Source organism: Schistocerca serialis, chromosome 4 (assembly GCF_023864345.2).
Source record: "Schistocerca serialis cubense isolate TAMUIC-IGC-003099 chromosome 4, iqSchSeri2.2, whole genome shotgun sequence".
Classification (NCBI taxonomy): Eukaryota; Metazoa; Arthropoda; class Insecta; order Orthoptera; family Acrididae; genus Schistocerca; species Schistocerca serialis.
Window position 1 is genome coordinate 4,772,066 of NC_064641.1, and position 13,364 is coordinate 4,785,429.

The 13,364-nt window shown below is 42.3% G+C and overlaps 1 protein-coding gene and 1 non-coding gene across 3 annotated transcripts in view; one reads left to right on the forward strand and one right to left on the reverse strand.

The window, feature by feature from the left end:
• Nucleotides 1-12,562, reverse strand: part of LOC126474983 (adenosine 5'-monophosphoramidase HINT3-like) — a 232,490-nt gene extending 219,928 nt beyond the window's left edge. For both annotated transcript variants that reach the window (XM_050102527.1, XM_050102529.1), the window contains exon 1: nucleotides 12,481-12,562. In XM_050102527.1, the coding sequence (XP_049958484.1) occupies nucleotides 12,481-12,547 (67 nt within the window). In that variant the 5' untranslated portion in view covers nucleotides 12,548-12,562. The remainder of the gene's footprint in view (nucleotides 1-12,480) is intronic.
• Nucleotides 12,563-12,957: 395 nt separating this feature from the next.
• Nucleotides 12,958-13,032, forward strand: Trnal-caa (transfer RNA leucine (anticodon CAA)). Its single transcript has one exon. It is a non-coding gene; the product is annotated as a tRNA-Leu (tRNA).
• Nucleotides 13,033-13,364: the final 332 nt, after the last annotated feature.

A 13,364-nucleotide genomic window follows, 5' to 3' on the forward strand; every position in this document is an offset into this window, starting at 1 on the left:
TATGCCTTCAACCAGACAATCGTCGGAGACGTGTTTGGAGGCAACCCGGTCAAGCTGAACGCCTTAGACACACTGTCCAGCGAGTGGAGCAAGGTGGAGGTTCCCTGCTGTTTTGAGGTTGCATTATGTGGGGCCGACGTGCGCCGCAGGTGGTCATGGAAAGCGCCGTACCGGCTGTAGGATACGTGAATGCCATCCTCCGACCGATAGTGCAGCCATATCGGCAGCATAATGGCGAGGCATTCCTCTTCGTGGACGACAATTCCCGCCCCCATCGTTCACATCTTGCGTATGACTTCCTTCAGGATAACGACATCGCTCGACTAGAGTGGCCAGCATGTTCTCCAGACATGAACCCTATTTACCACGCCTGGGATAGATTGAAAAGGGCTGTTTATGGACGAAGTGGCCAATCAATTAATCTGAGGGATCTTCGCCGTATCGCCGTTCAGGAATGGGACAATCTGGACCAACAGTGCCTTGATGAACTTATGGATAGTGTGCCACGAAGAATACAGGCATGCATCAATGCAAGAGGACGTGCTACTGGGTATTAGAGGGACCGGTGTGTACAGCAATCTGGACCACCACCTCTGAAGGTCTCGCTGTATGGTGGTACAACATGCAATGTGTGATTTTAATTAGCAGTAAAAAGGGCGAAAATGATGTTTATGTTGATCTCTATTCCAGTTTTCTGTACAGGTTCCGGAAATCTCGGAACCGAGGTGATGCAAATTTTTTTGATGTATGTACATTAACATCATTTCTTCTTTTTGTAGTTATGCCTCCATGCTTAACATTTATTAGCTTTTTAATTAAAGACTGACAGATATTAGTAATTCCTAGTCATCATCATTTACTAATTACAATAATAGTCTTCTGCGGAATAGGCGAACTTGTCAAAGAGAAACGTTTTCAGTTTAGTTTCAAATTTTACTTCGTCGTCTGTCAGGCATTCGATATCACCGGGTAAGTGATCAAAACTTTTGGTTGCAGCATTGTGAATCCCGGTTTGTGCTACAAATAGGCTTAATGTGGCGTAATGAATGCCATTTTTTTCTTCTCGTATTGTTATTAATATGTAAATCACTGTTACTGTTGAAGTGGAGTGGATTATTTTCAATAAACTTGACGAGGGAATAACTGTACTGTGAAGAGGACAGATTGCTACTCACACGCCGAGGAGCAAGCAGGCACGACGAAAAGATGTTCACAAAAGTTTTGGGCCAGGGTGTTCTTCAGAAACGAAGGAAAGCACACACACACACACACACACACACACACACGTGACCGCTGACTCCAGCTGTTCTAGCGAGAAAATTTTAAGGTGGAGGAAATGTGAACAATGAATAATTATCGGTGGGAGGAATTTAGGTCTGAGATGCTGCACCAACAACCAGAACAGTCATGCAGCCGTGTGTTGTGCGGAGACGACGCCGTTGACATTACAGCGTGGCTCGTACGTCACAGCGTCTGCGGTTTGGAAGGCAATGAAAAACATAGCAAAGAATCCAATATGAGTTTGTCACTCTGCAGCGGAATGTGCGCTGACATGAAACTTCCTGGCAGATTAAAACTGTGTGCCGAACCGAGACTCGAACTCGGGACCTTTGCCTTTCACGGGCAAGTGCTCTACCGACTTCTTAGTTTTTTTATTTTATATTCTCATTTTGGTCGCTATTGTTCGGTGCGGACGTACCATGACGCTTGTTCTAGTCCATCGTTGATCCATTAACCTATTTTTTTTGTAACAGAGGGCAGCTAAATTTCTGACCGAACACGCTGAGCTACCGTGCCGACACCGACTAAGCTACCCAACTACGACTCACGACCCCTCCCCACAGCTAATTCATGTATACAAAAGAAAATATTACTGCAACGGCTCCACTTAAGAAGGAAATGTGATTCCTTTAAAGTTTAGATTACGACCGAATCGATTAATACACTCGTCAACGACGCAAGCTGTCATTTTTGATGAAACACAGTACCGAATCTATTTAGGCTACGACCATGAAAGTCAAAAGATATCCCCAACGGTGGGCAGGGTCACGTCAGAATGACGTCACGGGAAGTACCACCGCGGTGAATCGTGCAGGTGTAAATGCGGTGAACACCTGATGTTATTGGGATGCATGAGACGACGGACGTCGGCAAGTTTGTGACGTAAACAACTCCCATCTTTTTTTACCTGCATGGGATTAACGCGCTATCGTATGATACGCTGCAGCGCTACAGTCAATTGTCTGAGTAATATCGATTGCATTCATATCAGGCTACGATCTCTGGGCTGGATTTTATGTTGAAAACATTACAGAAAAAAAAAACCACTGGCGCATATGACGCAAATGATAGCTATACGTATATTCACATAATAGATAAGACTGAACATTTTAGCCAAAGATACAGAACAAGAGCATGAAAGTTTCCTGCCAACTGTGATAAGGCCAGAACACTACGTAAAAATAATAGTGTGGTTTCCCTCAACTCATAAGATTATCCATAACTTGCCGGGTTAGAACTGTGAACTGTGAGCCACGTATGAGGATTCTTAACTAGGCTTGGCTTGTGACGTCTCCTTTGCGAGATATCTGCGTAGCAGTCACGTCCCTGAGATACAACGTAATAAAAATTGCAAAAAGCGAGACACCGCGACAGCGAGCTGTGTGCACCACAACGACGACGAAGAAAAAGACGAGAGACGGGAGACGTCTCACATTAGCAGATTTACGACTGCTTTTTGTTCTTAATTTATGTAGTGTGCGTGCAACAATTATTTGAAATAGTAAATGTTACAGCGATTTCGTGAAAGAAACTGTAGCGTGGCGGCATTTTCGGACTTGTTCTGTTCTTAAATGCCCATTTGATCGAGTAGTACGACGCATTTAGCGATTACTTTACACTTTGCACTATAATCAGAATGTTTAGTGCGTCTAAAAATGAATCAGGCTGTCATTTTTTTTTATCAAAACACTTCCACAAGAAGCTAATGTTTGGGGCACCTGGCCGAGCGGTTCTAGGCGCTTCAGTCCGGAACCGCGCTGCTGCTACGGTCGCAGGTTCGAATCCTGCCTTGGCCATGGATGTGTGTGATGTCCTTAGGTTAGTTAGGTTTAAGTAGCTCTACGTCTATGGGACTGATGACCTCAGATGTTAAGTCCCATAGTGCTCAGAGCCATTTTAACCATTTGTTTAGAAGTTAAAACCATAGGGACTGATGCAATTCGACGTGGTTCTTCAGGTACAGCGAAAATTTAAAATTTTCTCGCAGGGACTTCTATTAACTATTAAACATCGGCTGTTAATGCACGTTGAACAAAATGCCGTTATGAATTAACTCATAATCACCAAAAAAATTTGACTCAATACGAACCACACGACACTGAAAATCTGTGTGTATACCAATGCGGAAAACAAGTAGCATCAAGCAAAACTGCTAAATACCTAGGAATAACCTTCGACAGTAGTCGGATGTCACAGACCGGCAATCATGAAAGTAATATTAAAATCCCGGAAAAGACTCGGATTGCTAAAGCTAATCTCAGGAAAATTCTATGGCGCTACTACACTGAAGCGCCAAAGAAACTGGTATAGGCACGTATATTCAAACACAGAGACATGTAAACAGGCAGTATATGGAGCTGCGGTCGGCAACGCCTATAGAAGACAACAAGTGTCTGGCGCAGTTGTTAGATCGGTTACTGCTGCCACAATGGCAGGTTATCAAGATTTAAGTGTGATGTTTGAAATTTCCCCGGCGTACTGATTGTTCTATAAAAACACGGGAGAACTGTCGTAGGTACTTCTAAAGCTGTACTCGCCTGAAGATGGCCAAAAGACTTTGTGCCGAAATATCGTGGCAAGATGTTACTGACTTACGGCAGTTCTCCCGTGTTTTTTGTGGAACAAGATTTAAGTGAGTTTGAACGTGGTGCTACAGTTGGCGCACGAACGATGGGACACAGCATCCCCGAGACAGACAGCTATGAAGTGGGAATTTTCCCGTACGACCATTTCACGAGTGTACCGTGAATAACGGATATCCGGTAAAACATCAAATCTCCGACATCGCTGGGGCCGAAAAAAGGTCGTCCAAGAACGGGACCAACGACAACTGAAATGAATCGTTCAACATGACAGAAGTACAACCCTTCCGCTAATTGCTGCCGATTTCAATTCTGGGTCATCAACAAGTGTAAGCGGCGAACCATTCAACAAAACATCATCGATATGTGCTTTCGGAGCCGAAGGCCCACTCGTGTACCATTGATGACTGCACGACACAAAGCCTCGCCAGGACCCGTCAACACAGACATTGGACTGTTGATGTCTGGAAACATGTTGCCTGGTCGGAAGAGCCTCGTTTCAAATTGTATCGAGCGGATGGACATGTAGGGGTACGGAGACAACCTCATGAATCCGTGGACCCTGCCTGTCAGCAGGGGACTGTTGAAGCTGGTGGTGGCTCTTTAATGGTGTGGGGCGTGTGCGGTTGGAGTGATATGGGACCCCTGATACGACTGTGACAGGTGACACGTACGTAAGCATCCTGTCTGCTCACCTGCACCCATTCATGTCCATTGTGCACTCCGACGGGCTTGGGAAATTCCAGCAGGACAATGCAACACCCTACACGTCCATAATTGCTACAGAGCGGCTCCAGGAACGCTCTTCTGAGTTTAAATACTTCCGCTGGCCAGCAAACTCCCCAGACGTTAACATTACTGAGCATATCCAGGACGGCTTGTAATGTGCTGTTCAGAAGAGACCTCCAACCCCTCGTACTCTTACAAGTTTATGAACAGCCCTGCAGGAATCATGGTTTCGGTTCTCTCTACCACTACTTCAGACATTAGTCGAGTCCATGCCACGTCGTGTTATGTCACTTCCCCTTGCTCGCGGGGACCCTACATCATATTAGGCAGGTGTACGAGTTTCTTTGGCTCTTCAGTGTATATCCATACTCATCCATACTTGTCGCAGGTTCATCAGACAAATTTTAGAATACGCTGTACCCATTTGGATGACATCTACTGCTCATACACAACGGATGTTTAGCACAGAAAGAAGAATGTTAAGAACAGCATTTAAAACCAGGCTTGGCCCATGGGAGAGACCTGTACCAACTAGCACGTTTTGAGCCAATAGAGCAAAGAATAATAAGATTATCAGCCAATTTTGGGATATCAAGATTAACCTCAGAAATAAAAACAAGAGAATTGTACAAACAACAAGCGATAAGCTTAGGTTTTCTAAGACATAAATATCGCCACCCGCCCATTGCCAAAGCAAGCACCTTTGAAGGAATAATAGGTGAAGCAGACATCTTGCAATATTTGAAACAACCTTAAGATTAGGTGAATCATCCCTGACCGAGGTTTTTTAGGGAATTTTTCTCTCAGTTGTAAGGCATAACCCGGGGTTTTTAATATTCCTCCGTATGGAAAACGAATTAAGAAATCAAACAATAAGATGAATTAGACTATCACTCAACCACAAATTTTAATAAACATTATCATCACAGCAGAGCACATAGCCCTGGACCGAACGAACCCATCGACTATTCGAAAATGGGCAAGCCGTTCCCTTCAGACATCGAATGAAAAAAAAAAAAAACTCCTTGCACTGTAACAATTACGCACGTAACAACGTTCATTTACAAAACTTTAGTTTTAGTGTGGGGCAAAGAAGAACATTGTCCGAAACAGTGTTAAAGCAGTACCAGTATCCCGCTTCCGACACGAATTTGCGGGGAGCCTTCTTGGGTTGTAAAGCAGGCACCAGGACTGGCAATGCCCTCGCCATTCCTCACAGTTGGCCCCACCACCACACAGCCTGCTGACTGCCTGGAAAGAAACGAGACTGTCATGAGTCGGATCGACGACAGTCCGCCCCACCCCTTAGAGAAGAGAATAATGAGCGCAAAACAATAGGATGGGGGCTAGGAATTTAAAATAAATTCCTTTTACTAACGATAAATGTGAAAGAGATTCATTAATCCAAATATAAATTTGTGTACGACTGTAGTCTGATAAACAACTAACCTAAAATGTTACAAATATACGCACATATAGTTAATTTAGTCGACATCAGTCTGACTTCTGAGATCGCAGCGGAGATGCACATTACTTGACTAAACATGTGGCGGTTTAATAAGGCCAATGACAACTGGTTAGCAAGGAATTATACAAATGTTGTTATGATTTATTGAAGTTTTATCTGGTGGCAGGTGACTGAGCAGTGTTGGATAGCACAGGCAGTAGATTGCCTTGTAGCACTTTGTTTGACTGTATATTGTTCCTTGATGGCGTTAAACACAGGTAGCTATACAGTCAATGTCATTATTACAGTATATGTTGATCAACGTTTTACTACGCAGACACGGTAGCCTGCCTTATGTTGACATCTCCTAACTGCTAAATCCGCCTCTCTTATACGAGGGTTGGAACTTTAATAGTGGCAACTATTTATTTAGAGCTCGTACAAAATAGATACGTGTTTCAAAGTTTTACTCTCCTTCAAAGTAGTCACCAGTATTGTGTATAACCCCTTACCAGCGATGTGGAAGTCGTAGTATACTCTTAGCAGTGCCAGTTGTGTTGACAGTTCGACGAATGCTGTGAAGTGATGGCTCTGAGCACTATGGGACTCAACTGCTGAGGTCATCAGTCCCCTAGAACTTAGAACTAGTTAAACCTAACTAACCTAAGGACATCACAAACATCCATGCCCGAGGCAGGATTCGAACCTGCGACCGTAGCGATCTTGCGGTTCCAGACTGCAGCGCCTTTAACCGCACGGCCACTTCGGTCGGCTTGTGTGTGTCTGTATGCTGTGAAGTGTTTGACAGTTTAGAAATCGAGTTGAACTCCCGAGTGCTTAAGTCAGGGGAGTGCAGTAGGTGGTACAGCACTTAGCAGCCCCATCAGTCAAACAAATCAGTAACAGCTTTCACTGTACGTGCTTGAGCATTGTCCTGCAAAATGATGGTCAGGTCATCACTTCTTTGTCTATGCTGTTCATTTTTGGAAGACAGCCTACGATTTGACTGATGGGGCTGCTAAGTGCTGTACCACCTACTGCACCCCCCTGACTTAAGCCGTCGTGAGTTCAACGCAATTTCTAAACTGAAGGAAACGCTTCACCGCATTCGCTTCAGAACTGATACAAATTTCGTCGGGCAATAGACCACGCCACTCGAACTGTCAACACACCTGGCACTGCTAAGAGTATCCTACGACTTCCACATCGCTGGCAACGGGTTATACACAATGCTGGTGACTACTTTGAAGGTAAGTAAAACTTCGAAACACGTATCTATTTTGTACGAGCTGTAAATAATTAGTTGCCACTATTATAGTTCCAACCCTCGTACACCCATGCGCGAGAGACCATTCACAGTCCTACAAAGGGCTTACTGTTAATGGATAACGCCATCTTGGCTAAAATAACTAACGATCAGCAAAATTGATGACAAAATTTACCTGTTCCAAGTATCGTCACTAACTACTTAGTATCTCTTGTTGGCCTTCGCATCATACATAAAATTAATAACGAAATTGACCAGATGTGAGTAGGATTCGCGCACTGAGGGGTCCATACAAACTTAATTATCTACGTAGACAGTCCATCCATCCCGGGAATCGAGAATCGTTACCATTTTTTACTGTTACCGGCATTTGTACTGGCAAGATATCGGCCGCAGGGATTGTAAGATTTTCGAGAATGTTTTATTTTCAATAATATAAATGTGACATATAGTCACGCTACTATTGTTATAATAATGAGTAGCTCTGCTTTCAGGCTGTCTGGGTCGCGATGGTAAAAGTCGGACATCAGCTAAGGAATTACTTTGTTACTCATATGACGCGTTTCGGAATTTATCCATCATAGGATATCCAGCAGTTGTGAATGTCTGCTTCACACACAGCTCGAAACGCCATACCTTCGAGCAGCAGTCGCTCCTGGACCTCTGATGATGGATAAACTCCGGAACCCGTCATATGAACAATAAAGTCGTTCACCGGCTGGTGTCTGATCTTTACCACTGCGACCCAGTCGGCATGAACGCAGAACTACTGAAAAAGAAATATTTATTTAATGAGACATAATTACAAATTAACAATTTTCGGATTTTCTTCTTTATTTCGACAGTGAAACCTTGCTCCTTGCCAAATTTCGTGTTTCTAGGCCAACGGGAAATACGCTATTGGTTTCGATGAGTAAATCTGCGACTATCAAAATATATGACTTAAATGGGCGTATCTTTCGACTGCATTGACTTAGAGGCTAAAGTTTATTGTATCACCAAAGGACCATAGACTTTAGTATGTGACATAAATTTCAACCTAGTACGTCAAATCGTTCCTGAAAAAAAGGGTTATTAACTGACGAACGGACAGACAGACAATCTGACAACAAATAACAAATTGTTTTTTTGGTGTGATATCAGTACGCAAAGAAATGGAATACAGAAGTACTAAGGCATGACGAGACATGCTTGGTGATCTCTAAGGCTATAGATACAGTGCATGGGGGCTTAATTAAATATGATTGAAAATATTTTTTAGTTTTTAGTAGCTGTATGTCTGATTACGCTGTTTCGTAAACGGTTGGCCCTGACTAGTATTATTACGCTATCTGACTGCAAAGAACAACAACAAGAATGAAATGAAATTTTTCGTTAACACAATTAATTAATTAAGTCCCCAGCAACTATAAAACCTACTAAACCAAAGCATAAGTATAACTGTTCTGTATGTGGAAGTATGACTCAACGGACATCTGGCACGGTTCTTCTTCAACAAGACAACAATTTTTTTTATACCAACTTTACTGACGTGATAAAAGAAAATTACAAATACTATAATTGCTCAAGGAAAGTAGAATTACACTCTAATACAAGAACACACGCCAGATGCTTTGTTGACTGAACCTGTAATGACGCATTATTTAGCACACTAAAATAAAAACAAACTGAGTTCATTACCTCATTTATATTGATGAAAATCATTCTAATCCTTACATTATATCTCAACCAGAACTCTCCAATATCACATGTCAGCAAGCACTGCCTAATAGCACATCTCAACAAACACTCTCTGCTACAACATCTCAGCACAGACTACCACGAGACCTCGACAGGCACTGACTTCTACGAGTTCTTAACAGGCACTGACTACTACGAGCTCTCTCCAAGCACTGACTTCTACGAGTTCTTAACAGGCACTGACTTCTACGAGCTCTCGACAAGCACTGTGGAGGCGGCTTAATAATACTCTTTGGCGCAATCTCTGGCGCAGTGGCTCAGTGTAGCCACCTTTCAACAGCAATAAGGAATATCTCAGTAGGCAAAACAGCTCAAGAGGAATGGACATCTCTAAAAAGGGCATTACACAAGAAACCATGGGTAACAGCTGAAATACTTCAGCTGATCGATGAAAGAAGGAAGTACAGAAATGTTCAGGGAAATTCAGGAATACAGAAATACAACTTGCTGAGGAATGAAATAAATAGGAACTGCAAGGAAGCTAAGACGAAATGGCTCCATGAAAAACGTGAAGAAATTGAAAAAAAAAAAAAAGATTGACGATAGGACTGACTCAGCATACAGCAAAGTTAAGAGAACCTTCAGCGACGCAAAAAGCAAGGGTGATAACATTAAGAGTGCAATGGGAATTCCACTGTTAAGTGCAGAGGAGAGAGCGTATAGGTGAAAAAAATACATTGAAGGCCTCTGTGAGGGGGAAGATTTGTCAGATGTGATAGAAGAAGAAACAGAAGTCGTTTGGTGAGATACAGGGGATGCAGCATTGGAATTTAAGAGAGCTTTGGAGGACTTAAGATCAAATAAGGCAGAAGGGATAGATAATATTCCATCAGAATTTCTAAAATCAATGGGAGAAGTGGCAACAAAACGACTATTCATGTTGGTGTGTAGAATATATGAGCCTGTGGACGTACCATCTCACTTTCGGAAAAATATCATCCACACAATTCTGAAGTCTGCAAGAGGTGACAAATGCAAATGCTATCGCACAATCAGCTTAACAGCTCGTGCATCCAAGTTGTTGACAACAATAATATACAGAAGAATGGAAAAGAAAATTGAGGGTGTGTTAGATGACGAGCATTTTGGCTTTAGGAAAGGTAAAGGCACCAGAGAGGCAATTCTGACATTGCGATTGATAATGGAAGCAATACTAAAAAATCAAGACACATTCATAGGATTTGTCGACCTGGAAAAAGCGTTGGACAATGTAAAATCGTGCAAGATGATCGCAGTTCTGAGAAAAATAGGGGTAAGCTATAGGAAGAGACGGGTAATATAGAATATGTACAACAGCCAAGAAGGAATAATAAGAGTTAACGACCATGAACGAAGTGCTCGGATTATAAAGGGTGTAAGACAAGGATGTAGTCTTTCCCCCCTACTGATCAATCTGTACATCGAAGAAGCAACGATGGAAATAAAAGAAAGCTTCAGGAGTAGAATTAAAATTCAAAGTGAAAGGATATCATTGGTAAGAGTCGCTGATGAGATTGCTAGCCTGAATGAAAGTGAAGAGAATTACATGATATGCTGAATGGACTGAACAGTCTAGTAAGTACAGAATAAGGATTGAGAGAAAATCGTAGAAAGACGAAATGAGAACAGCGACAAACTTGGCATCAAGATTGATGATCATGAAGTAGATGAAGTTAAGAATTCTGCTACCTGGGTGGAGAAAGGAGGACATCAAAAGCAGACTAAACCTGGCAGAAAGGGTGTTTCTGGCCAAGAGAAGTCTACTAGTGTCAAACATAGGCCTTAATTTGAGGAACAAATTTCTGAGAATGTACGTCTAGTGCACAGCATTGTATGGTAGTGAAACATGAACTGTGGGAAAACCGGAACAGAAGAGAATCGAAGCATTTGAGATCTGGTGCTACAGGCGAATGTTGAAAATTAGGTGGACTGATAAGGTAAGGAATGAGGAGGTTCTACGCAGAATCGGAGAGTAAAGGAATATGTGGAAAACGTTGACACAGAGAAGGAACAGGATGATAGGACATTTGTTAAGACATCAGGGAATAACTTCCATGGTACTAGAGGGAGCAGTAGAGGGCAAAAACTGTAGAGGGAAACGGTGATTGGAATACATCCAGCAAATAATTGAGGGTGTAGGTTGCAAGTGCTACTCTGAGATGAAGAGGTTGGCACAAGAGAGGAATTTGAGGCTGGCCACATCAAACCGGTCAGAAGACTGATGACCCAAAAACCAACACTACAAATTTAGAGATTCCTAATTTTTTCCTTTGACCTTGCTTCTTGCCTGATTTCATGATTCTAGGCCAACGGGAAGTACTCTGTATGTTTTGATGAGTGAGTTTGCAAGTATCAAAATACAGTATGTGATATAAACAGCCGTAACTTTTGACTGCATTGACTCAGAAGCTTCAATGTTTTACACCATCAAGCTACCGTAGATCTTAGTATGTGACTTGAAAGTCAAGGGGTCTTCACAGACGGACGAACAGACGGAGAGTCAGATAAGAAATGACAAAAAATTTTTTATGTGATATAAATACATATTTACAGTTTATAAATTTCCCCTTTGGTTGTACTGCGAAACCTTCATTTTTGCCAAATTTCATGATTCTAGATCAAAGAGAAGTAGTGTACGGGTTTTGATGAGTGAGCTTGCGAGTGTCAAAATATGTGACATAAACGGCCGTATCATTTGATTGCATTGACTCACAAGCTTCAATTTTCTTACAACGCCAAGGGATCAAAGACCTCAGTCTGTGGCATAAATTTCTACTTGATACGTCCACTCATACCTGAGAAAAAGGTCTCTCAACTGGCGAACAAACACACAGACAGACCGACAACAAAGTAATCCTGTAAAGGTTTCGTTTTTTACCGACTAACGTAAGGAATCTTAAAAATTAATTAGGTATTAACAAAATCAAGTTTCTGCATAATTCCTGGCTTCATGGGCTTATTATATTTTAATTACTCTAATTCTCCGATATTTAATAAAACTCGCCACCCGTATAAGTGTAACATTACATACGATTGCTTGTGATGATACTGCTAAATAGCGGACAGAAACGCTGAAACAATTCAATGCATCTGTAACTATCGAAACTGCTTTCTCTGTGGCATTGCTAATATTTTTTTAAATGACAGTGTTATTAGAAGAACCACGTAGAACCGTCAGACTCTTTTCGTCCATTGAGATCGCCGATTTTTTAAAAAATATGTAACAAGGAATGTTATCAACAGAATAGAGGTGTACGAAACGTGTCGATAGCAGCTGCTGCTTGTTAGGAATAAAAATGAAAATTCCGATTTTTCTGTTTGATTAGCACTAAGTAATGTTAGCCTAGTATGTTTCAGTTATACATAGAAATACTCGTAAATGACCGACGAGAGAAAAATTTCGCAAACCAATGCTCGGGAAAATCTAACGGTCTGTAATTACGAAGCTACCATACCTGCGGTGTATGACGCACTGCTGCCTTTTGAGCCAGACGCCGCGTGTGTGGGAGGCGGTGTCCACATTGCAACTAGCGTTGAAACGTCAGACTACCGTCATGGCCAGCTGACCATCTTAGCCTTCCATTCCGTTCTCTCATGACTCACCCGTCCTTAACGCGCGCCGTATGACATCACAACATGTACATCTACAGACATATGATACGTGATTCACAATCAACACATGCTTCACTAGCAGTGGAACTAACAATGAGTTGTCCATATGAGAGTGACGTTTGTTCCTGTCGAGCATGCACAAACAAGAAGAGTGCGAATCTTCACGTGGTTGTTACTCTCTCGGGAAAGGGTCAAATAAATGAAAAGCTACTTTAACCATTTAACTGGTAACCATATGAGGGAGGGTGGTCCATTGATCGTGACCGGGCCAAATATCTCACGAAATAACAGCTAAATCTGTGAGGACATGGTCTGAGTCGTGCTTGGGTAGCTCAGTTGGTAGAGCACTTGCCCGCAAAAGGCAAAGGTCCCGAGTTCGAGTCTCGGTCCGGCACACAGTTTCAATCTGCCAGGAAGTTTTATGAAATAGTTTTGACAGCAAACAATACATTAGTGTTGTGCGCGTGTGGTACTGCGTGTCCAAACTGTCCACTTTGCTTAAAGAAAAGTGTTGCCACCTCGAACAGCGGCAGCGCAGTAGCGGTAAATCGGATAGACGATCTGCAACTAGTAATGAGACTATTACGCATCAGCACTGAAGATTGTTAAAAATCATTACTCTTGTATAGTTGAGATTACTTAACTTGGATTTAGCTTGTTTACTGGTTGTATAAGATCACTTCTGTGCATGAACGTAGTGCCATTTACACTGCTTGACAGACAACAT